We start from the raw sequence: 25208 nt of genomic DNA on the forward strand, positions 1-25208 counted from the left end.
AGTAGATTGTTTGGTGAACTGATTTTATTTCTTTTTAACTTCCAAGGGTGCATTACCACTGAATAGTTTTCTAACATTCCCTCAATTTCTTATACTACCACTTATCTTAATTTCTATTTTCACGTATTTGCTGTGTTAAAGTTATAAAGGTTAATGAATTAATATATTTTAAGCACTAGAAATGTAGCCAACAGCAGAGAAATGCTTAAAACTATTATTATGGTTTTTGCTGTTATTCTCTGCTGATTCCCTGCTACCCATCTCCAACTAGTTCACCTTCTTTCTCTCCCCATTCTACCTCCTCTTGAAATATAGCCTGTTTTCTCTTCCACTCATCTCTTTACATAGTCTCATTGCTACTTTGCCCTATTAAAATTCCTTCTTTTTGTTCCCTGCCACATATCCCACAAGTCTCTTAAGGGAAAGAATTTCATAAAGATGTTTGGAGTTTATATGGTACCTTTACACCATTGTTAGGAACCTCTGTTGCTTCTCTTCTCTGCTCTCCCATCTCTAAACTATGGCTTTCATCCTCATTGTCAAAAATTGTTGCCTGAAAACCATCCAAATCAAATTTCCTAGGCAGTAAAATTAAATAAAGAAGGCAAAGTGGTGGTGGTCTCTCATTTTTAAGGAGACTTCCTGAAAAACTACAGCCACTTCATTTATATATAATTGGCAAAAACTTACTCATTTAACCACATGTGGCTGCGAAGGAGACTATGAAAGGAGCTATTTCATTGGGTGTCAATGTGCCCACCTAAAAACAAAAACCTACGTTGTGAAAGCTTAAAGGGAGCAAAATGGTTTCAGTTACTAAAGAAGCTGGGAAGAAAAAAAATAGTGGGGAACCTATCCTTTCTCACCTCCAGCAACAGTTCCATTTACCGGCTGCTTCAGTCTTTTCATTCCCCTCACACATGTTCCAGCCCTCCAACTTTCGTCCTAAAAGAAAACCAGATTCTCTTGATTCTGGAAATTGTCTTCCTTTCATCAGAAAATTACTCTTCTTGTTCTCCTTTACCATTTCTTTCACATTTCTTTCTTCTCATTCCTAATTTCTACTTATCATCTCTTGAGACTATAGTTTTCTAACCAGTCCTCCAGTTACCACCGCGCTTAATATTTTATGCAACCCTCTGTCTTATATTTAACTATACAAAAAAAAAATGAGTATACTTAGAAGTATATATAAGTACTGCAAAAATCTCCGGCCACACCCACGGCTATTTTAAACCACTTAGAATTTCTGAACAAATGTGTGGACAGAAACTGCGGCAGAAGATGGGATTTTCCAATTCGTTCATGTGGACGAGAATGAAGGCCCTATATCACTGCACATTTCTTAGCCTCACGAAGGACACTCCCATATAAATTTCGTCTTTCACCTACGGCGGTAAATTAAACGTAAAATCACTCTTCTTCCGGAACACGACCTGCTACCGCCTCCCATCCAGGAGGTACGAGAGTATCGCGAGTTTCGGACGATAAAACGCGAGCGGGGCACCTCTCTGACGCATTTCCGGGACGCCCAAGCAGACGGAAACCGCAGTGGGTGACGGGGAATCCGAACTTGGGAAGATGGTGGTAACCAGGTCCGCGAGGCCTCCGGCCAGCATCCCAAGCTCGGGAGCTGAAAACTCACCGCAGAAGGTAGGATATCTCTAGTCTCTTTGTTTCTCTCGCCCCTTCTCAGAACATCGCTGTTGGAGATGGAGCAGCACAAGAAGTCGCAAGGGTTTCGCGGATAGTAAGGAGAGACCGTGGGGAGGACCGGGCCTTGCCGCGCGCTCCTCTGTACCGGCATTAAGAACCTTACCTGTAGTGTCCTGTTTGGTGCTCGTCACGGTTTTTTAAGGCAGTTCTTAATAATCACAGGGAGATTAGGTAAATTGTTTCTGGTTGTTCAGCTCTGGGATGCAGATGGGGAATTCAGAATTTTTAACCTTACAATTAGCATTTTACCCAAAGAGGGCTAATTTGGCCACCATGTGGGAGCCTCATTTGCCGGGGTTGGAGAGTAGGACACCGTTTTCACGCGGGAGGCCAGCGGCGGTGACGGCACCTGTGGCTTTTAGGGGCGCTAGTTGTCTGCTGCCTCATTCACTGGGGAGGGAAACGAAATGTCATTTCCCTTGCAGGTAAATACGAAAGAAGCGACCAACATCATAGATTACTAAACACATCTTTGCTTAGACAGAGTTGGTCTTCTCCTTTTTTTCCCTATATATGGGTCGAGACTGAGTCTTTCTAGCAGAGAAAATTCTTCTTTTTTAATTATTTGTTTTACATTCAAAAGTTGGCCAGGACTAGGGTGAGGGGAATAAGGTAAGACCTTGCAAATTCAATGTCCATCCAGTCTTACTTTTTAAATGTTTTTTCTTTGCATTAATTTTGACTTTTTAAAACAGCATTAAAATTTTTTTATTACTGATTTTTTATTGTCCTCTTAAAGTTTGCTTCTAAGGGGAATTCCTCACTTACAGTGCCTTAGTCCTAGTCCTACCTAAGTTAATTTTTCCATCCTGTGTTTTTCCATCTTGCAGAAGTCTGCTGGTAGTGGAATCACCAGGAGTAAAAATAAAGAGCATCCAGAAAGCCCAGAGAGCAAGAAGAAATCCCAATCTGATGCCTGTAGTACTGCTAAATCATGTACTACCCAGAAACAAAGTCCAGTCCCTAAAACTCCTAACACTGGAAAGAGGAAAATCAGAACCGAGGCCTCATTACCACAGATGACTGCTAAACCATCTGCTGATGGGGAGACCTCTGAAGCAGAGTCAAATTGTTCAGTGTCTGAGCTCCAGGATCCCATTTTAAGAGTAACTAGGAGAAGGCAGATATTAGTTGCACGCACCCCAGTGTCCAGTGTTAGGAAAAGAGTGAAAATAACTCCGATAAGTGAGTCTCATACTGAAGAAGTCTCTGAAACAGAATCTCATGTTTCAGGTATTTCTAGTATTGTGCCTTCCAGAGTAATAACTACAAGAACCAGAAAGTGTAAGGCTAAATTGCTAAGAGATCCAAGGCAAGAATCACACGCACAAGATATTTCTGATGCTGAGTCATCATGCTCAGACATTTCTTCATTTTCAGGAATTCTAACTAGGAGAACAACCAGGAGTATGCAGAGGAAACTACAGGCACAGACTGAGGAGAAAGAGTCTAAGAGTATGCCAGGAAATGAAAAGCAAATCATAGCTACACCTAGGCATTCAGAGAAATTAGATACTAGACAAACTTCTCGGTCACTAGCAAGTTCTCTTGCTCAAATAAACAAGACAAACTTCTGTAATGATGAAACTTACAATGACTTTGATGATGATTCCTTCTGTGAAAATTCAGAAGAAATATTAACAGAGCAAAAACGTCCAAGTGTTAATCCAAGAGAGGAGGAAAGGGCCAATGTTATACCTTTGAAAGAAAGAAAGCAGAATTCTAAGAGTTTAGATGAAGAAGCCAAAGGAGTAATGGATGAGGGAAAAGAAACTAATGAGGAAAGTTCTCAAATGAAGAGTCTTTCTGAACTACAAGACACTGGACTTCAGCAAATAACTTCTCAAAGGCATTCAACCCCCCAAACTAATAAAACCACATCAAAGCCCTCAAATCTGAACTGTGAGGCTATAATGAAATCACTAGCTCGAAGATTTGCAGTTGTGGAAGTGGACAGATGGGATGAAGAGAAAGAGCATACCTTAAAAACAAGTTACTTGACACAAGTTGGTGATGGTGGTGATAGTGATGATGATAGAGAAGAGTGCACAATTTCAGGTGTTAGTGAAGACATGAACAATGAAAGGAATGTAGATTTTGAATGTGGTACCAAATTATACACATCTCAGGAAAAGGGTGATTCTGTTTTATTAGTTCTTAGCAGTGATGAAAGCCAGCACTCTGAAAACAGTGAGAATGAAGAGGACACCATATGTTTTGTTGAAAATGAAGGTCAAAGGGAGTTGTTGAATAGAGACTCAGGAAATACATCATGTGACAATACATTGTTTGTAATTGACACTACTCCTGGATTGAGTATTGATAAAAATTTTTATTTAGAAGAGGAAAACAAGGCAGGTGAGGTCATTGAGGAAGAGCAAGAAGAACAAGAGGAAGAAGAGGATGAAAAAAGTGAAGCTCCATCAGATTATGACAAAAATAAAGATAGTGAACTCAGTGATGAAGATGACTTACTAAACAACACAAAATCTAAACTGTAAGTTATACCTTATTTTTAAAAGTAAATTTTTGATACATATTTCAAGTAGGCAATTTACCATAAAATATAAAATATCAGAAAGCTATGAAAATTGAGGGCAAAATAATTGCTTTAGAGTATCTGCCGAAGATTTGTTCTAACCAGCATTTTCTTTGTCTCTGTGGGTGGCTTTGTTAGTCGTATTTTTCCCACCAGTGATGTATAAAATGTTCCTTTGGTGATATATTAGAAATAAGCTGATAACAAGGTTTTCCTGCATGATTCTTAAGAGCAGCATAAAAGGGAGGGGAAACTGTTTTTTTTCCTATATGTTAATTGTAGAGAAATTAAACAGTTCAGAAAATATTCATCTATAATTCCATGACCCATTGACAAGCGCTGATATTTTGGTGGGGGGGGGGGCGCTCTTTTGTTTTTCTATTTTAAATTTGTTTTTCTTAGGCACAGGATCCCCAGTGACAAGGTATCCATTGGAGATATAGAGAATGTAAGGAACTGTATCTTAACATATGCTCAGTCTTCACTCTAGATCAATGATATTTGAGGTTGGACTAGGGCATATATCTATTTTTAAATACATGTGGTATTAGGTTAATACTAATAAGTCCAAGTTTATTTGCTTATAGAAAGAATTGCATTTAAAAGGACCTAATATAATAGGAGACCAGATCAGTTGCAGAGCATTCTCATATGATAGGTAATGGGGGTGTTACCTTGGTATTTTGAGAAGGCTCCAATGGAAAATATGGATGCTCATTCCTGTTTAAGACTCACTCTCACTAGTTTCGTGACTACCAAATGCTATTAGTTGCTCAGAAAAATATTCTACATGGGATAAACTTAAAATTCAGAGTAGAAGAATCTTATTGATTTCAGAGATTAAGATATGTATGTTTAACTCACTACTGTAATCAAGTTGAGCTGAATTATGAGATGCCTTCCATTTTCTGTTAATTCTTTTCTTTATGAAATCTATTGGTGTATTATAATTAAAAACTCTGTTAAGAAATCTGGGGGATATATTTGGATGTGCTCCCTGAAAAGCTTTTTTAATCTATTATTCATCCCAGGATATCTTCTAAATGACTTTATTAGTAGATTTGAAATAGGTTTGTTCACAGTTTCTTAGGAATCATCCATTGTGAAAATAAGATGAATCTTTGTCATTGATGGTAAAAGTAGAGAAGAAAAAGTGATTTTATAAACAGTATTATTTCCATTTTAATTTATTTACTAGATCTTTTAAGTCATAATTTCTCTTTCAGTCTGAAGTTGACAAGCAGCAGCATAGATCCTGGTCTGAGTATCAAGCAGTTGGGTGGTTTGTATATTAATTTCAATGCAAACAAACTACAGTCTAACAAGAGAACTCTAACACAGATCAAGGAGAAAAAGAAAAATGAGGTAAGTTACATGAACTAATCAGTCAGAATGATTAGTTCTTGGTAAAGATTAAATTTCCCTACAGTGGAGCCACATTAGCTTAATGTACTCACATTCTCCCGTTTTTTCTACAACATTCTCTTGCCCTTTTTTTAAAGAATAAAGTCTTACCTATAAAAAATGATGTTTGAAAACATCAATAAAAAATCAGGAGCCCACCAATTATGATCCCAGGAATTTTGTTTTCTCCTCTTTTCTTTCTGTATTTTTGGTTTTTAACTGTTCCGTTTTTGGACCCTTTATGCAGATCTGAATGCTATGAGTGCTCACTCTTCCTTCATGAGAAAAGAAAAAAAGCACATAGACACGAAATTTTACATATAATTTCAGAAGGAATCACTGTTAGGGTAACCTCATCCAAGTTCTTAGCTTACAGTTTACTCCCAAATCTTTATTTTCTAGCCTGAATGCCCTTTCAGATCTTTAGGTGCAGGTACCTATTGTCTGTTCACATAAATGTGCTCAGGCACTTGACCTCACTAATTTCCCTTCTCTTTCCTCTCTGACCAGCTCCTCTTGTATTCTCTAGCTAGCTAATGATACCAAAACCTCTCTTTTGCAGTCAATCTTCAAGCCTCAGGAACTATACCTCTTACAGACCTTTCTACTGTCTTCTCTTCTTTTCATTCCCACTGTCACTGGCTAGTGCAAACTCTTATTTCTCACCTAGACTACTGAAGTAGGCTCCTTATTAGATTTTACCTCAACTTTCTTTGTTCTGCTAACCATTCTCCATACCCCTGGTAGATTTCTAAAACCATAAATTTGACCATGCCGTCCTTCTGCTTAAGTCCTCAGAGCCTCCAGAGTGTCCACAGTATCTCTGTACCTCTAGCCCAATCTGTCCATCCACTGCATTCCTGCAGTTGCTTAAAGTTAATAGTAACAGAATGTTACTGTAACATCCTGCTCTTTCCCTGTCCTGGGCAGAGATCATAAATCACTCTCTTGGAGAAACATTCCTTGGCCCAAGCCCTTCCTCCCACCTCCTCTGTACTTCTGTAACACCCAATATAAATCTCATTTTTTTATTGTGTGTGATGTAATTGCTGCTTTACTAGCTTTTATGTTTGTGTCCCTAAAACAGCATTTCTCAGCCTTACTGCAACTGGCATTTGGGGCTGAGTAGTCTTTGTTTTAGAAATACCCACTGGATATTGAGCAGCATCCCTAATCTGTACCCATTAGTTGCCAGTAGCACTCTCTCCCCACCCCCAGATCAAAAATGTTTCTAGACATTACCAGATTGCTCTCAGTTGAGAACTACTTTCGTAGAACCTAGTATAGTACCTGACACAGAAGAAGCTCTAAATAATTATTGGTAAATAAATGACATACAATCTTTTCTGAATGATATAGCCTAGACTGCTACCCTCTACCTAGAAATTTCCAGACCTAAACCTAAAGTGGGTGACTGACTGATAGTTTCTGAAATTGATCATTTCAAGTGTTATTGGCCAAACTAATGGCTTGAGCTATTTTCCTGTGAACTATTTTGATTGCCTAAAGAGCAGTAATACTTGGTTCTTGCACTAGAGAAAATAATTACTCTGAGGCTCCTTTTAATCATCCTAGGCAAATAAAAAGAAGAGGAAAAGATTTAACAGATCTGACTACATAAAATTTAAACCATGCATGACTGAAAACACCTTAATCTGCAAAGACAAAAGACTATTCTTAATCCAACTAAGGTACAAAATAAATTTCTACAAATTAGTAAGAAGACAACCCTGTAGAAAATAAAGATCCAAAACAGTATAGGCACTCCATAGAAGAGGTCTTGTGCCTATTTAACAAATACATGAAAAGATGATCAACAACAGATTAAAAGTCATGAGGTACCACTGACAGTATACAAAAGATAATGACCAGTGTTGGTGGAGGTGTTAAAAAAGGGGGGCACTGATCTGTTGGTATGGGTTTAAGCTATACTGCTTGAATGTGAGGCAGTTTAACAGTGGCTCTCAGGATTTAAATGGCAGCCTTTTGGGATGTGTTTCACAGAAATAATCACCATTGTGCAGAGGTGATTATAATATTTAATGGAAAAAACGAGACTGTTAGTTAAATGTCAAAAGTGTAAGTAACTGAAATATAGTGCCATTTAGCTATTTAACAGAATGAAGTGGCATCTAAGGTAATGTTCATTTGAAAAAGTAGATGCAGATCAGTATGGAGAGGATCTCATGAAACATTAAAAGTGTATAGTTAATCAAAATTTATATTGCTGTTTTTATTAATGATTTACCTGGGCTCTTCAGACTACAAGAAGCAATTTTACCAATAACAAAAAGAACCTATCAGACTCTAGTTGGGACTTTTTCGGGGATTTCACAGGTTGGTAAAACATTATTTCTGTTGTCCTTTTTTTCCAGTTGTTAACTTTTTGTATTATATAATATAACATATATACAAAGCAAAGAAAGAAAAAAAAGCAGTAGTTTTCAGAGCACTCTTGAACAAGTAATTAGTTATAGGGCAGATCCCAGAGTTTGTCATGGGCTACCATACGATCTCAGATTTTTCCTTCTAGCTGCTCCAGAATATAGGAGGCTAGAAGGCTTAAATATTTTTTTATCATCACAGTCGACTTTTTCCTCCTTTTTTTGGTGTGAAAAATAACAAAAAAGCCATAAATTTCAAAGCTCAGCACAACAGTTGTAGAACAGATTTCAGAGTTTGGTATGGGTTACAATTCAGTAATTTTAGGTTTTTACTTATAGCTGCTCTAAGATACTGGAGACTAAAATAGGTATCAATTTAATGATTCAGCAGTTATATTTGTTAGTTAAACCCTATCTTCTCTGTATAACTCCATCACCTTTGATCTTTCTGTCCCACTCTTTAGGGGTATTTGGGCCATGGCCATTCCAATTGTTTCACGTTGAAAGGGGCTGTCAGCACTATAGGGTAGGGAGATGGAACTAGCCAATATTCTGGAGAGGCTGGGCCCTGTATGTTTCACAATATATCTGGTCTAGGGACCCATCTGTAGGCCACAGGCCTCTGGAAAGTCACCCCAGTGCACAGAACCTTTGCAGAATCCCATATATTGCCCTAGTTGTTCTTCAGCATTGATCGGGAATGGCCCTGTTTGGGGTTCACCAAGTTATGATAGGCAGCAGTGTCCAACTGAAACTTGCCTAAGAGTGACCTCCAGAGGAGTCTCTTGACTCTATTTGAACTCTCAGTCACTGATACTTTATTAAGTTATACTTTTTTCCCCTTTTTGGTCAGGATGGAATTGTTGATCCCATGATGCCAGGACCGGACTCATACCTGGGAGTCATCTCCCACACCTCCAGGGAGACTTTTACCCCTGGATGTCATGACCCAATTAGGGGGGAGGGCAATGATTTCACTTACAGAGTTGGGCTTAGAAAGAATGAAAGAATGAGGCCACATCTGAGCAACAAAAGAGGTCCTCCAGAAGTAACTCTTAAGCATACCTGTAGGTAGGCTAGCTTCTCCACTACCTACAAAACCTTCACAAAAGTAAGCCTCAAGGTCAAGGGCTTGGCTTATTGATTTGGTCATCCCTAATGTTTGATACAGTATCAGGGGATTCCCTGATGGTGAAGTTTAATAGTTCCATATTTATTCTCCCATTCCTCAAGGGACTTTGCCAATACTTTTTTTTTTTTTAATTTATTTTGTGCTATCAAACCAAAACATACATTCTTAACATACAAACATTCCGTGTATGGTGTGCAGTCACTGGCTCACAATATCATCACATAATATATTCATCACCATGATACCAATACTTTTTGATTATCTGCTTACTATATTCTAGGATGTATCAAGGTATTACATTAAGCTATACAGGATTAAAAGGCCTTCATTCTTATGCTTGGGTCCCTGTGTTTCACTTGTTCAAATGAGCTATCCAGACAGGTTGGGTTAGATCTTGTGCTACAGAAAATTTAGGTTCCGGACAAACCTTTCTTCCTTTGGTCTTCAAGAGTAGGTGTGGTTCTAAAATAGAGGCAATGTCTTCCTTACCCCTGTTCTGAATTACCTTAATCCCTACTTGATCAGCTTCATTCTTATCTCTAAATACCAAGCTATAGATAAATAAAACAGACTCTCAAAATCCAGAAATAATAATTACCACTCTGGATTAAATATGTCTGCTATAAAAGCTTACAATTTAGGCCCCTACCCTCTTAGAAGCATTCCGTAAAGGAGACCATACAGTAATTGCTCTTTCATTTCTGGCTTATTTTGCCTTACCAAATATCCCACAGGTTCATTCACACCGTTGCATGCCTCATGACTTCGTTCCTCTTTGCAGCAGCACAATATTCAATCAGGTGTATACACCATCATTTACCAGTCTACCCCCAGTCAGTGCATCCTTCAGCCACCTGCATTCATTAGGCATCATATAATGCCCAAAGTCCACAGTCCATCAGCACTCTCAACCCTAGACAATTTCATTGTTTCCAAGAGAAAGATAACCAACAAACACACACTCACCAAACAGGAAATCCAAACGTCCCCTTAACTTTTATCCTTCCCCCCACCATTCACCCCTGCTGTTGCTGCGGCACTGCCAATGCCCTCCTGTCAAACATAGCCCATAGCACGCAATGGCAGCCTTCAGCCTGCACCATGGACCTAAACACTCCCTATACACAAATCATACCTTTGAAGTAGTTCTTGCAAGGACTTAATTTTATTTCTAGTGCTAATCAGTGGGACACATAGGTCTATACCACCCCCCCAATTTCGTTCTCCTTCAAAATAGTAATATTACTTATAGACCCTCTAGAGAACCACCTTCACTTCTATCCATTCCCTTACATTTGAGTTCAACCTCATTATCTAACTGTTCACCCATCCAGCTTCCATGTATGTCCAAGTCCTCCACATTCTGTATTACAAGTCTCTGATTTCACCTTTACCATGGTCATGATAGTGGAGTCATACAGTATTTATCCTTCTGTGTCTGACCTACTCCATCGTATGCACACACCACATTCCATCAGTCCACTCATCTGTTGATGGGCATTTGAATTGTTTCCATCTTTTGGTGATTGTGAATAATGCTGCTGTGAACATCAGTGTGCAAATGTCTGTTTGTGTCAGTGCTTTCAGCTCTTCTGGGTATATACCAAGTAGTGCTATTGCTGGGTCATAGGGCAACTCGATATTTAGTTTCCTAAGGAACTGCCAAACTGTCTTCTATAGCAGCTGTACCATTATACATTCCCACCAGTGATGCATAAGTGTCCCAATTTTTCCACATCCTCTCCAACATTTACAGTTTTCTGTTTGTTTAATAGTAGCCATTCTTATAGACGTGAGGTGGCATCTCACTGTAGTCTCAATCTGCGTTTCCCCTATAGCCAGTGAAAACAAGCATCTCTTCATGTGCTTTTGAGCCATCTGTATTTGTTCTTCAGAAAAATGCCCATTCGTATCTTTAGCCCATTTTATAATTGGGTTATTTGTTCTTTTGTTGCTGAGTTGTATGATTTTTTTTATGTATAGAGGATATCAAACCTTTGTCCAATATGTGATTTCCAAAAATTTTCTCCCATTGGGTTGGCTGCCTCTTCACCCTTCTGACAAAATCTTTTGAGGTGCAAAAAAAGCATTTGATTTTTAGGAGTTCCATTTTTCTATTCCTTCTCTTGTTGCTTGTGCTTTAGGTATAAAGTTTAGGATGCTACCTCCTATTACTCTGTCTTGAAGATGTTTCCCCACATTTTCTTCTAGAAGTTTTACGGTGCAGATCTTATATTTAGGTGTTTGATTCACTTGAGTTCATTTTTGTATAGGGTATAAGGTAAAGCTCCTCTTTCATTCTTTTGGCTATTGATATCCAGTTCTCCCATGCCCAATTATTGAAACGACAATTTTGTCCCAGTTCAATGGATTCAGGGGCCTTCTGAATCTGATCTGCTGATCATAGATTTGGTGTTCTATTTCTGCACCTTGATTCAGTTCCATTGATCAATACTTATATCTTTGTGCCAGTAACATGCTGTTTTGACCACTGTGGCTTTATAATAAGTTTTAAAGTTAGAAGTGTTTATCCTCCCACCTCATTCTTCTTTTTTAGGATACTTTTAGCTATTTGGGACCTCTTTCCCTTCCAGATGAATTTGGTAACTAGCTTTTCCACCTAAAACATTTTTAATTGATGTAATACACAAATTTAAGGACAGGGACAACTTTGTAATAGTAATGCTATGGTATAAAGAAGGTTATGTGTTTGTTGTAGTCTTCATCATGGGGGATATTTCCCATACTAGTCAAAAACATTGAAAAATTATGCAATCTAAATTATTTTAAAACCAATTTAATATTTTTATAGCTTCTGCAGAAAACCATCATTACACCTGATTTTGAAAAAAATTACTGTGTCCCACCATACAGTGAATCCAAATTTCAACTTCAGAAAAAACGCAGAGTAAGTACAGTAACTTATTTAGAATGTGTATGTGTTTATCACCAAAATCATACATTTACATATGTGTGTGTGTGTGTGTATGTATATATATATATATATACATATATATGTGAGGTACCAAAGAAAATTACCACAGATGTGTAAGGGCCCATAAAATATGATTCCTTAAACATATATATGGACTTTTAAATTTTTGTACGAAAGCAGCACGCATAGGGATAGCTTTTTTTTTTTCCTGTCTTAAAAACACACAAGTCTAGGAACTATGTTGTAGGCTGTTGTAGGGAATTTAACATAGGCATCTAAAAACACTGGTCTTTTTAGCCTGTCAAGTGAGAGATAAAAAGCACTTTCTTTATTAAAATAAAGGGCATTTTTTCCACTTGCCATCTAAACTAACAGGCATAAAGAAGTTATCAAGAGGGCTTATAGAGGATGGTACTCCTGTGTTGACTTGTCGTTAATATTGAGTGCCTTTTATACTACCTGGCCCTCAATAAGTATTTGATGTACATGGCACTCAATAAGTATTTGATGTATGAATGTAACAAAGAATAAATTTAAATAACTTGCTGGGGGTTTTTCAGAAGACTAGCATTTTTTGTTTTACTTTAGAAATAATACACAGAAGTGTGTGGCTTTCTGAGACTCTTTTGGGATTAAATAAATGTTACATTTATATATAAGTCCCAGGAGTGAAATAGTTTTTATCCATTATCTATTATATGGGCTATTTTAGACAATAAAATTGAAACTGTGGGTTATTCTCCCAGCAAGTCGGCAGTTAACTTGCTAAGATACAAAACAAGGAATCTTCATCATGAACCTCATAATGCTGTATTTAATTTACCAGAGAAGTCACTTGTGATTTGACTTAAATCCTCTTAGAAAAGATGATGACTCTGGAGACTAATAGTTTCTGTAAAGTAACCTCATTTGTTTTGATTTCATAAAATTTTCTTTATGTATAATTTTGGGAGAGATGAGGTATAATTTATATTCTTCATTAAATAAAGTTATAATGCTTATTTTTGAAATCTGAATTTCAGAAAGAGCGACAAAAAACAGCAGGTGATGGCTGGTTTGGTATGAAAGCTCCAGAATTGACAGATGAACTTAAAAATGACCTCAAAGCACTGAAGATGAGAGCTAGCATGGACCCAAAAAGATTTTACAAGAAAAATGATAGAGACGGCTTCCCTAAGTATTTCCAGGTATGAAGCAAACAATAATGGTGATGATATTCTATCAATTTTAGTTTGGAAAGCATTATGAGATCTTTTTGTTTATTCTTAAAATAGAGGAATATTTACAATGTGTACACCTAAGGTATGGGCCATATCTGCCTTGGCCATATAATAATGGCCAGAATCCAATTCAGACAGCCACCAGCTGGTAATGGGTTTTCATATAGTCAATATTACAAATGGTAACCAGCTTTACAGGTCAACTCTAAAATTTACTGAGCCTATAAGATGGTTTATTGTATATAAATAATACTTGCCTAGGAGTAAGAATCCATGCAGGATGGAGGAGGAAAATAGTCATTTGCACCAATCTGTTCTTTTCAAAGTAGAGGGACGTCCCTGATCATATTCCACAGATAGCTTAAAAGTTGGTTTTCAAAGTATTTTCAGAAGAAAGCCCAGTTGATTCATCTTCTGGTACCTCTCAAAACCAATTCATTCTTTGATCTATCTTTTTGTAACTCAACAGGATTGTTATAATGTTCTTTTGCCTGCAGGTCTGCCCTCTCTTCTCATCTGTCCTCCTTATTGTAGCTAGTCATCTGTTCTGAAAAAAAACCTGTCCATATCATACCTTTGCTCAGAAACCTTCAGTGATTCTTTATGGTCTATAGCATATGGTATATATCCCTTTATCCTTTTATGTGACCCTTCACAATCTGTACCCAACCCAGTTCACCAGCTACTCTGTCTTCTCTGCACATGCACATACCAGTCTTTGAATTCTTTGACTTTGCATGTGCTTTGTTCTGCCTTTTCCACCGTATTCACTTGGTGAAATATTGCCCATTCAAATTCAACCTAGAATGTCATTCTTTGTGAAACCTTCCCTGCCTTTCTTTGGTAGAGTTCTCTGAGCATCTCCAGTACTTTGCTCAGCATATATTAGTTTGTGCTTTATTTTTTTGGTAACTCCTCTGTTGATCCTAAGACTATGGGCTCCTCACTAAGATGAACCAAGAACCAGATGATCTTTGTCTTTGTTTCCCTTACACTTGGCGTAGTGCCTGGCATGTAGTATTCATTCTGTAAATTTCGATTGAATGTGTTTCAACAAATGCGGAGTGATCACTGAGTACGTTCTAAGCTGGCAGCATTTATGATAGTCTGGGTGATCGAATGGGTATGTAATAGAATATGTGTCTGTTTCATTGAATTGAGAAACTAGGCAAACAATATATATAATGTGTCCCACTTTTTTCTCTAGTTACACTGTTCATCAAGAATTTACTGTTTTTTTTTAGCATTAAATTGTGTAAAACGAATCCTAAGTCTACTATAAACTTTTTTGTGTGCTCTGTAGTAGAGGACGGGGTCACATTTCATTCTTTCCCATATTGAATCCCATATTGCAGCACCATTTATTTAATGTTTTATTTTTGGAGTGCATGGGCCAGGAATCAAAAATATACTATAAACTCTTAACAAAATGCCATTAGTAGAAGAAGTGTGCTGATGAGTAGGTTTATTTTTGCTTTGAAAAAAATGGCAAAACCAGCCTTAATATTGATATAAAGCCTGTTTTTTTCCATTTCTTTCTGTAAACAAACTTCGTTAGAGACCCTGATATATGAAAGCAACTTGGTGTCCAGATATTACATGACTTAACTTCAATTGAATTGTTCACAGATTGGAACCATTGTTGACAATCCAGCTGACTTCTACCATTCACGAATTCCCAAGAAGCAAAGGAAAAGAACTATTGTGGAAGAACTCCTGGCTGATTCTGAGTTCAGAAGGTAAAGGAATTTATATTTCACTTTATAATATGTATGCTTCCCTTAAAAATATGCATAAATATGCATAAATTTTTTAAGTGTCAGGTAATTGTAGTTGCTTTATAGTCGAGTTTCTCAGCAGCAGTATCAACATTTTCATTTAGATAATTGTCTGTGGGTGGGACTGTCCTGTGCATTATGTTTAGTCCTCTATATGAAAGCAGTATCTCTCCCTTCCCCTCCCTATTCAGCGAAAATGTCAGCCATATATTTTGGCCATGACAGCCAAAAAGGCCTCTAAAGGTACCCTAGGAGGCAAAAGCACTCTCAGTTGAGAACACTGGAGACAGTTCTTTGAAGAAGCTTGGTTTTGAAGGGGAAGAGAGGGGTAGGGCTAGAAATAGGTGTAGACTTAGAGGATTTATATGATGAGAGCAATCTGAATATGTTTAAATGTCTAGAAAGCAGCTGAATATATAAATGAGGAGAGATTTTTAAAGTATGCCTTATAGAGAAACATCTGCTGAACTATATAGATATATATAGACTGGTCTAATATATATAGAGATGGAAAGATTGGTCTAATAGCAAAGGTAAAAATGCTTATAAGGGATTTGAAGAGTAATGTAGTTTTATGACATGGAAAACAAATTTAGATTAAAATGTTAGATATTTAAAGGCATTAAGCGGTCTGAGTAATTTTCTAAAAAACTCAGAAATAAACAATGTTCTTTTCTCACTCAGTAGTCTCATCTTGGAGATCTCATCCCCTTAGGCTTTTATTACAATCTACATATTGTTAAATTCTAAATGTATATCTAAATGTATATCTGGTCAAGTCACTAATTTATATCTAGTTCAGCTCCACATATCTGACTGCCTCTTCAGAACCATCAAATGGATATCTCAAAGCACCTCAAAGTCACTATATCTGAGAATTAAGTTGTGATCTCCACTGACCTTACTCTCCCTGTGATGCCTGATTTTCTCCCAATGTTCCTGTATCTCAGTGACTGAACACCAACACCATCCATGTGTTAGGGCAAGTCCTTGACACTTCATTTTCTCTTGAATCCCATTTTCTGAGTGTCACGGAGTTTTCTCCTTTTCCTAAATGTTTCTTAAGCCTATCTCCATCCCACAGAGGAATGGTGCAAGCTGATTAAGTCTCTGCTTACCCCTAAGTTGCAAATAAAAACTGTCCTATGTATTCTAATCTTTGTTGATTAGTAGTCTCAGAAATAGAAATGTTAATGTTTTCACTAAAAAAAATGATACTAGAATAAGGAATTTGGGACAGGAGACTAGAAATGTAGTAGAATGAAAGTCAAAATTACAGAGTAGATTGTCTCTGATTGTTTTCCATACTTCAGTCATTTGGATACCACTTTAATGTTTGCATTTCCTGTATACTGTCTACTTTATTTTAGAAGGAAACTTTATAGTGCTATTGTAAATAAATGAGTTTGTTCTAATATTTTTTCCTAATGTACATTAAATAACTTCACTTAAAGTGAATAGTTTATCACCTGAATTTATGTCACACACCAGATGAAACACTCTTCATGGAATATTTTAATCCTGTCTACAACATTCTCAAAAGATTTTCTGGTCTCAGTACTTTGAGACAAAGAACATTGTATATACTTAAGGCATCATATATTCATGAGTGAGAGTATCCTAAGATAGAAGAAATAAGTGTAATACACAGAAAAATGTGTTTCTGTGTTGTGTTGGTTTTTTGGTTTTCATTTTTAATTTAACATTAAGGTTGTTGCTATGTTGCTGACTTCTTGTGGGTTTGAGTAAGCTGTTAATAATGGTTATCCTCAGCCTCAGTAGTAATGTAATAAAATTTGAATTCTATATCACAGTGAAAGTGCTTTGGAACAAAGATATTTTGTTTGTTTAGAGAGTTTTCAACTTTTCCTAGTTAACTTACTGGCAGCCCTGCTTTTGTTGAAACTCCTAGCTACTACATTGCTAGAAATATAGTCTTATAGCAACAGTTCTCTTGTCTTAGGATCCTTTACACACTTAAATATTATTGAAGACCTAAAGAACTTTGGTTTTTTGTGGGTTATATATCTATTTGTATTTACCATAATGGAAATTAAATCAATTCATTTTATAATAACAAACCCATTCCATAGTAACAAATATTTTATGAAAAAACAAAACAAATAACTTAGTGAAAAATCTCTTAAATGTCTGGTTTAATTAAAGACAAGTTAAAGCCTTATATCTGTTTCTGTCTTCAGTCTAACACTGTACATCATGTAGCTTCTGGAAAACCCCACTGTAGGATCCAGAGCAAATGAAAGTGGAAAAAGTAGCTAATGTCTTAGTATTATTATGCAAGTAGTTTTTACTTGATGGACGCCTTGGGAGGGTCTCATCCGTGAACCACACTTCAAAAATCACTGTTTCTTAATTTCTTTTCCTAAGAAAAGTTTTAATTTCCTAGGAATCTAGCAAATATATATCATATTGTGTTTTCTGGTAAATGTTGACTTTTTTGGTTTGCATTTTTATCCCACAAAAATGTTTAAAGCACTTTACATCTGGTAGCTCTCCTGTACAGTGGATGGGCCTTTAGGCGCTGAACATTTTCAGAAGTCTTCCCCACTGTAGGAACTATAGCTGTCTAGTCTACTGTTCTGTCCCCAACTACTGGTATGGCTCCTGACACATGGTGGCAACTTAAGTATATATGGAGAATAAATAAATAGTGAAAATATTTAATTTTGAGACTTAGAAGCCTCCCAAAAAGTAATTATTAGCAACTTAAAATGTCTGATTTTTCTTTTCCCAGGTATAATCGAAGGAAGTACTCTGAGATCATGGCTGAAAAAGCAGCAAATGCAGCAGGAAAGAAATTTCGAAAGAAGAAAAAGTTTCGCAACTAAGATTCACCAAGCAAACCACAATATTTTACAACTCCTTTTATTTATTTGCTAAAGATGTTTTAAAAACTAACAGCATCACATAAATTAGACTGGCCCTGTTTATATAGGGATTTTCACACTGATTTTTGGTTTATAAATGCAGAACAGGTTGAATTATTCAGTTCTTCAAAGCCTACAGTTATGACCAAGTTCTTCAATTCATTATTTTTTAATGTAATTTTATTGAGATATATTCATACACCATACAGTCTATCCAAAGTGTACAGTCAGTGGTTTACAATATCATGACATAATTGTGCATTCATTACCCTGATCATTTTTAGAACATTTGCATTACTCTAGAAAAACAAATAAAAAAACAACCGAAACATCCTTACCCCTTACTTTGCCCTCTTATTGACCACTAGTGCTGCAGTCAACCCAATTTTAAGACAGTGTAGCATTGAAGAAGATAAATACATCAGTGGAACAGAACAAAAAATCCAGAAGGCAATCCATATAAACAGAGGCATCTAGCTTTTTTGCAATATAGTTAAATAATCATTATCAAAAATCAAGCTACTGGATTATAGTTCAACAACTTCAGGTATTTCCTTCTGGCTATTCTAAAACACTGGACACTAAAATATCTATATAAGAGTCTGTAGTCATGTGTTAAGTCTTAATTTCTCAGCTACACCTTCCCCCCTCATTTGATCTTTCATTGATCAATAACTGTAACTTCTTCATACTGGAAAGAGGTGTTGGCCTTTTGGGGTAGAGGAATGAAACTGGTTGATGTTCTTATAGGGGTGGGGGAATGAAACTGGTTGATGTTCTTGGAGAGACTGGTACATCTGGCTTTCAGGACTTATCTGGCCTAGGATAAAATCTGGAGGCCTCAAGTTTCTGAAAAAGGTAACTTCCTAAGAAAACCTTTTTTTTAGAGACTTAGAGCCCAGGATACTCCATAGGGTTTTCAGGAATACTGTTGGTTGGGGCATGGCATACTGTGGTAGTTTAAAATACCTGGCTGTAGTTTACGTAAGAGTAGCCTCCAGAATGACCTCTTACTCTGTAGTCTCTCAGCCACTGAAACTTTTTGTTCCATTCCCCCGCCCCCCCCCCCCCCCCCCCCCCCCACACACACACACACACTGCCCTTTTGGTCAAGAAGGCATTCTCAATCCCACGATGTCAGCCAGGCTCATCTCTGGGAGCCATATCTTACGTAGAGGAGATGAATAGTGAGTTCACTGCAGGAGAGAAGCTACATCTAAGCAACAAAAGAGGCTCTGGGGGTGATTCTTAGGTGTAATTACATGCACGCCTAGCTTTGTCATTGCAGAAATAAGTTTCATGAGGGTAAGTGTTAAGATGACGGGTTTGGCTTCTTAAATTGGGAGTTCTCTATGAATAAGAATATCAGGAATTCCCCAGGTGGGGAGGTTTAGTATTTCTACCTTATTCCTTGTCCCTCAAGGTGATTTTCTGTAATTTGTTTTTGAGTGGGAAATCAATTTATGAAGTAACAACTGGCAACGGAGTTTTTCTAATATTCAGAAAGTTTTTAATGATTTTAAAATTATAGTGCATTTTGCAGGGTAAATACAATTAGTATCTTCTCTGCACAAAGCAGGAGAGCTTTCTGGGTTGGAAGGCAGTAGTAGGGAAAAAGCATTGAAACTAAATTTTATGTCTAGCTCTTAAAAATAACCCACCTCATGATGTGCCTTTTGAGTGTTATATTTTTATATTTGTGCTTTTGGATTTTGTCTTTTGATTCATGTTTAATTTTATCTTGTTATATATTTACATCATTCAGTGAAGTCCACTGATAGATATTATTCAACTAAAAAAAAAAGCACCTAAAGGATGCGTGCGTGGTTCAGTGGTAGAATGTTCGCCTTCCATGTTGGAGACTCATGTTCAAGGCTTGACCATGCACCACCACCCCCCAAAATGCACTTGAAGTAACCTATATATTTATTATAAGTAGTTAAAACCTAAATAAACACTGGTAGTATATTTAGCTTTTTCATCTTAAATGTGACTGTAACAAACATTTTCAAATCCTCAACACTAATGAAGAATATATCTAAAAATACAAAGTTCAGAAGGTAGAAAATTATCCAGAAAGAAATCTTTTAAGTATTTAGCTCAGAGCTCCTAGCCTTCTACAAATATCTGGATATTTAAATAATAGATCAATATGTGTTTACAATGCTTTTTAAGCAAAGCAACTTATTTGAGAAACATTGTAGTGACTGGCCTGTCATTAAACTCAGTTCACTTATTGGAACTATTTTAAAGCTTAAATACTAATAGAAAATACCTTTTCCTCAAGTGAAAAGCATTACAAAGCTGTACAAAGTGCTGATATATTAGCGTGTGCTAATGAAAGAAGGGCCTTAAAATACCCTAAGTCTTGAAAGACTTCTAAATATTCTGTATACCCCATCTCACTCCAAAAAGGCTTTTTAGACAACTTATTAAAAAAAAACCTACAACAACTAATTTTTTATTCTTTTCCGTGAAGAAATTAGGGCTAAGAAAATGAGGATGGAAAAAATTAGTTGAAGCCAGGGTGAAGTTAATACAACAAAACAGATGTCAAATTACAGTTGACAAGAGGTAGGTTCTGGGCTTTTCTAGCATGTAATGCAAGTCGGTTGGTGTGACCAGTATTTATCCATGACAACCAACTGTTCTAGAGAATACCACTCTGGCTACTTAGACACGAATTAATATGTTTTCACTGCTGATTCAAAAGGCTCTCTAAAGCTAATCAATTCCCCAAGCCTCTGGCTAAATTAAAATGTAAATATCTCAGATTCTAGTCAGATCTTGTTAAACAATTTAAGAACTGAAGAATTATACTCCAATTACTTCTAGCTGTCAAAAAGCAAGGCCAACAGCATTACCTGTAATTAATTTAGTTACATAATTTAATCCTAAGTAAATCCGGTGTTTTATCAAAAACTGAAATAATTTATTTGAGGCCACTAACTTTATCTGGAAATCAAGTATGAACTTTGAAAATAAGGGGAAAGGTGAAAAGGAAAAGTGTTACCAATAACTGAATACCAACTACAAGAAAGGTACAGGTGGTAGATATATAGTATATGGTTCTTACCATTACCTATTACCACATAACAAATTATACCAAAACTTGTGACTTAAAGCAACCACTGTTTTATATCTCATGATTTTGTGGGTCAAGAATACAGACAGCTTGGCTGGGCAAGTCTGCTCCACCTAGCATCAGCTGGTATAGCTGGCTCGTATTCAATGACAGCTAAGCTGGTCTGAATGGTCCAAGACACCTCACAACTGGCACCTTGTAACATTTCCTTTTAAAAGCATGATGTCTACTGAAATTTCTCCTCAGTTTAAGAATGTAGCTTAGAAATTACTATAAAACAAAAAAAATGTCTCTCATACTTTGCAGTTGTGTGGCACCGAAGGCTCTAGCATGGTTAACTGGGCTCAAAGCATAGTATTTGAGAGGTCCTACCCCTCCTTCCTAGTTACCCCTTCTAAGGAAAGAGGAGTTGCTAACGCAATTGATGTTAGCCCGTGATATATTCATTGGGCCGTATTCTTAGAAATGACAGTGTCACTGTATTAACATGTCAGAAATTATGCACAGTCACTTGATTTTCTAGCTGCTGCAGTGAAGCCTAGAACCCTTTTACAGTGAACCCTTTTACAGGTAGGCCTGTCATCCTCTCTTCCAACCAAGGTGGGAAATTGGACACAGCTTCCCTGGAGGAAGGCTTTCTTTATTAGGAATAGCAGATGTTGGATGGAGATGATGGGAACATACAATTGATTCTTGTTATTTGCAACAGAGACTATAAAGTCTGCAAACACTGAATTAGTGAATACTGAACCACTGGTCCTAGGAGAAGAAACAGATAAGTTCCTCTCAGCCTCTGGTTACATTTTTGTAACCAATACATAGCCTTGTCTTATGTATGTTCTGTGTCAAGACATCTCGCTTAATAGATATTTTGTACAGATTATTATACGCAATGTTCCTGGTAAAACTTTCAATTACAGCATTTTTGTGTAATGCAATCAATCATGATCTCACTACATTAACTCAGTTGTACACACATAGTCCATATGTACAGTGTTCACAGTAAACAGTACTTTTTAAGATATAATGTAAAGTAATGCAAATAAAATCCTAAAAATTAAACAGTTTATAAAAGCATTAATTAATGTGTAAATAATTAATCTTACTTTTGATGGAATTGCAGTATGTGCAGTTGGGGCAGTGCACTATATAGTTCAACCTTTCAAATTTCACTTGCCCACAAAAACCATGAAAGATTATTCTACAGAAGAGGAAAACATTAGTGAGGATGGCATGTAGACATCTGGCAGTTCTACTTCAGTAGTTTGATTCTCACAACTTGTTGCCTGTGTCAGTGATTTTCCCTCTGGAACAGGCTTTAAAAATTTCATCAGCTTTGTCTTCTTGGCTTTTCGCCTCAAACCTTTAAGCATCTCAGCGTAGGGGGTAGATGCAATGGTGGTCAGGTGCTTAAAGTTGAGGCTGCATTCAAGTATAGGGTCACATTCTTCCATGTCATTTACAATTTTTTCCAAGGCTGAATTCCATTCTGATATTTTGGCCGCTGTGAGAGGGATAATTACTGGAGCCTTAGGCCAATTTTCATTTCGATTCTCAACATCAGTGAAGCTCATGCCTTGCTTTGTCATCTTATCCAGGTCTTCATTGGTGGGTTCTACTGCCCTCTCTGCCAAAATTTCCTCTACATCTTCCTTCATGTCATCAAAGCCTTCTCCACTTATTTGCCAGGCAAGAAGCATTATGTTTTTGACACTGTTCTTAATATTTTCTGTAACATTTTCAAAACCTTTGAAGTTTTTCACACAGCCTGGCCAAATTTTTTCCAACAATTATTGATAGTAGCCTGTTTGATGCCGTCTCAGGCTGTGCAGCATAACAACATTGAGTATAGTGACAGACTTCCAGTATTCCATCATGGTAGTTTCCTTGTTGGTGTTGAGAGCCTTGCAAGCCTTGCTATAAAGCTCCCTCATGCAATATGCCTTGAAAGCTTTTATTATGCTCTGATCAAGGGGTTGGATGACAGACGCTGTGGGGGCATGAAAAGAACTTCTACATTGGGGTGGGCATTTTCAAGTTCTTCATGGCAATGGACCGGGGCATTATCCAAAATTAATAAAACTTTGAAAGCAAAGTTTTTGCCTTGGGGATAGCATTTAACTTCCGAGATGAAGCACAGTGGGACCAATCCCAGAATATATCAGACATCATCCATGCTTTCCTGTTCCACCTCCAATAGACTGGTGTGCAATTCAGGTTTTTCCCTTTAAGTGCTCATGGATTGTGAGCTCTGTACACCACTAGGGGTTTGCACTTAAAGTCACCCTTGGCATTGGCACACAATAGCAAGGTTGCACCGTCTTTGAATGATTTAAAGCCAAGGGTTTTGGAGGCCATTTATGTTATATAGGTTTACTTGCCAATAAGCCAGTCTCATCAGCACTGAAAACCTGTTCTTTCACATAACACTTTTTGGATATTACACTTAACAGGTATTTTTAAAATTCTTCCATAGCCTCCTGATCTGCAGAACCCGCCGCCCCTGGAAGTTTAAGATTTTTAACACCATATCTTCTGAAACATGTAAGCCAACCAGCACTTGCAGAAAAAGGTTTAACATTCTCCTGATGCTGGGCAACGTGACTGTAAATTTCTTTAGCTTTCAGCCTCACAATGCTGTCCACTACTTTTTATCAGCTGTCATCTCATGAATCCACAAATTTAGCCGTTTTTCCATCTTTTCCATAGTTTCATCACATACTATCAATGTTACTTTAGCACTTTCTGGAGCAGCCTCACGTACTGATCGATGAATTTCTTCTTCCTTTTTCTGTTTGTACCGTATTGTTGATTCACTGATATTAAATTCACAGCCAACAGCACTATAACTCATGCCTGAAGGAAGATTGTCTAACATACGTATTTTCTCTGTAAGGCACATAACATACTTCTTGTGCTTAGGAACACTAGACAGCTCTTCAGCACTATGCTTGGGGACCATTTTAAATAGTGGAAAATAAAAAGCTAAAAAATAAAAAAAAATGACACCAGATAGACTACAAAAAATACTTGTTTATAGTATGAGAGCTGAAAATAGAAGGTGAAGCATTGCCTTGTTCAACCTCAACTGAGATGTGCACATTGGGTGTTTCAAAATTTTCACCACTCTGCACATGTCCATGAATAATGGCAAAAGCACTGTGAATATTGATTTTGGAGTTATGCACAAATTTTAGCAAGTAGGCAAATTCACAAATACAGAATCCATGAATAATGAGGCTCAAGTGTATACTGAATTGAAGATAAATGAGGTTATAAAATACTAATATATATATATATATATATATATGACAATAGATTTAAAAGGTCCCAGGTTCAGGAGGAAGTTGAAACGAAACCACTCCTGGCCCCCAGTCCTTTAGAATCTGTATTGGCCACAGAAGGCAACAAGCTACCTTAAGATGGGAGTATCTCTATTCTTTGAGGCAACTTCCACTTCTGGAATCCTAGGTATGTAAGATGGAGCTGTAAAAGAAAGCAAAAAGAAAACAAGTCCTCAAGCATGAATACCTTCAACTTTCCATTCTCCATGCTCATGCTTTTCCTTATCTTTGCCTTCTTCCTACTTGTCTCTGAAGAACAGGCACTTTTCTGTCATCCCTAAACTAATCCTTTTACCTTACACTCCCATAACATCTTTGATCTTAATTTTTTTTATTTGTAAAATGAAGGTAATTCATACTTCATAGGCTTTGGGGAAATAATTAAATGGCAAGGGTTAAATAAAGTTGGTGGCATAAAACACACGATCAGAAAAATGTTAGGTATTTCCCTTTTCCTATTGACTACCTTCCTGGAAGAAACTTGCTCCATCAATTCTCTGATCTTTCTCAGAAATAACATCTCCTGGTTTTCTTCCTATGTCTCTGGCTACTCTTTCTTGATCACTCTGAAGAGCTATTCATTCTTTCCCTTTCTTTCAAATGTCCACACTCCAGGTTTCTCTTCTCAGTCCTCATCTCTTCCTACTCTGCACTCTGTGCATGAGTTCATCTACATCCAGAGCTTTAAGTGCCATCTGTAGGTTAATGAATCTAAAAAGTTCCAGCCTAGATCTGTCTCCTGAATTCCAGACCTCCTCCTTTCTCTCTCTCCCAATGTATGTA

The 25208-nt window shown here is 37.0% G+C and overlaps 1 protein-coding gene and 1 long non-coding RNA gene across 3 annotated transcripts in view; one reads left to right on the forward strand and one right to left on the reverse strand.

The window, feature by feature from the left end:
• The window catches only part of LOC143650015 (uncharacterized), a 118587-nt gene that overhangs the window by 87234 nt on the left and 6145 nt on the right, over positions 1-25208 (reverse strand). The window contains exon 4 of one of the 2 annotated variants that reach the window (XR_013159317.1): positions 24498-24567. This is a non-coding gene — a long non-coding RNA (uncharacterized LOC143650015). Of the gene's footprint in view, positions 1-19057; positions 24568-25208 lie in introns of those variants that run through there. The other variant, XR_013159316.1, reaches the window with a different exon arrangement.
• Positions 1532-19059, forward strand: DNTTIP2 (deoxynucleotidyltransferase terminal interacting protein 2). The gene is made up of 7 exons (XM_077120223.1): positions 1532-1653; positions 2547-4213; positions 5482-5620; positions 11988-12083; positions 13133-13297; positions 14960-15069; positions 17864-19059. Exons 1-7 carry the CDS (start codon positions 1582-1584, stop codon positions 17955-17957), a joined length of 2343 nt encoding a protein of 780 aa, XP_076976338.1. The 5' UTR covers positions 1532-1581; the 3' UTR covers positions 17958-19059.

This window comes from Tamandua tetradactyla, chromosome 11 (assembly GCF_023851605.1).
Source record: "Tamandua tetradactyla isolate mTamTet1 chromosome 11, mTamTet1.pri, whole genome shotgun sequence".
NCBI classification, from domain to species: Eukaryota; Metazoa; Chordata; class Mammalia; order Pilosa; family Myrmecophagidae; genus Tamandua; species Tamandua tetradactyla.

Bases quoted from the DNA above. Each gene is read 5' to 3' on its own strand.
- DNTTIP2 (XM_077120223.1), top strand. From the start codon at position 1,582: ATGGTGGTAACCAGGTCCGCGAGGCCTCCGGCCAGCATCCCAAGCTCG. The intron at 4,214-5,481 runs GTAAGTTATACC...TTTCTCTTTCAG, and splicing joins AACAACACAAAATCTAAACT to TCTGAAGTTGACAAGCAGCA. The intron at 5,621-11,987 runs GTAAGTTACATG...ATATTTTTATAG, and splicing joins AGGAGAAAAAGAAAAATGAG to CTTCTGCAGAAAACCATCAT.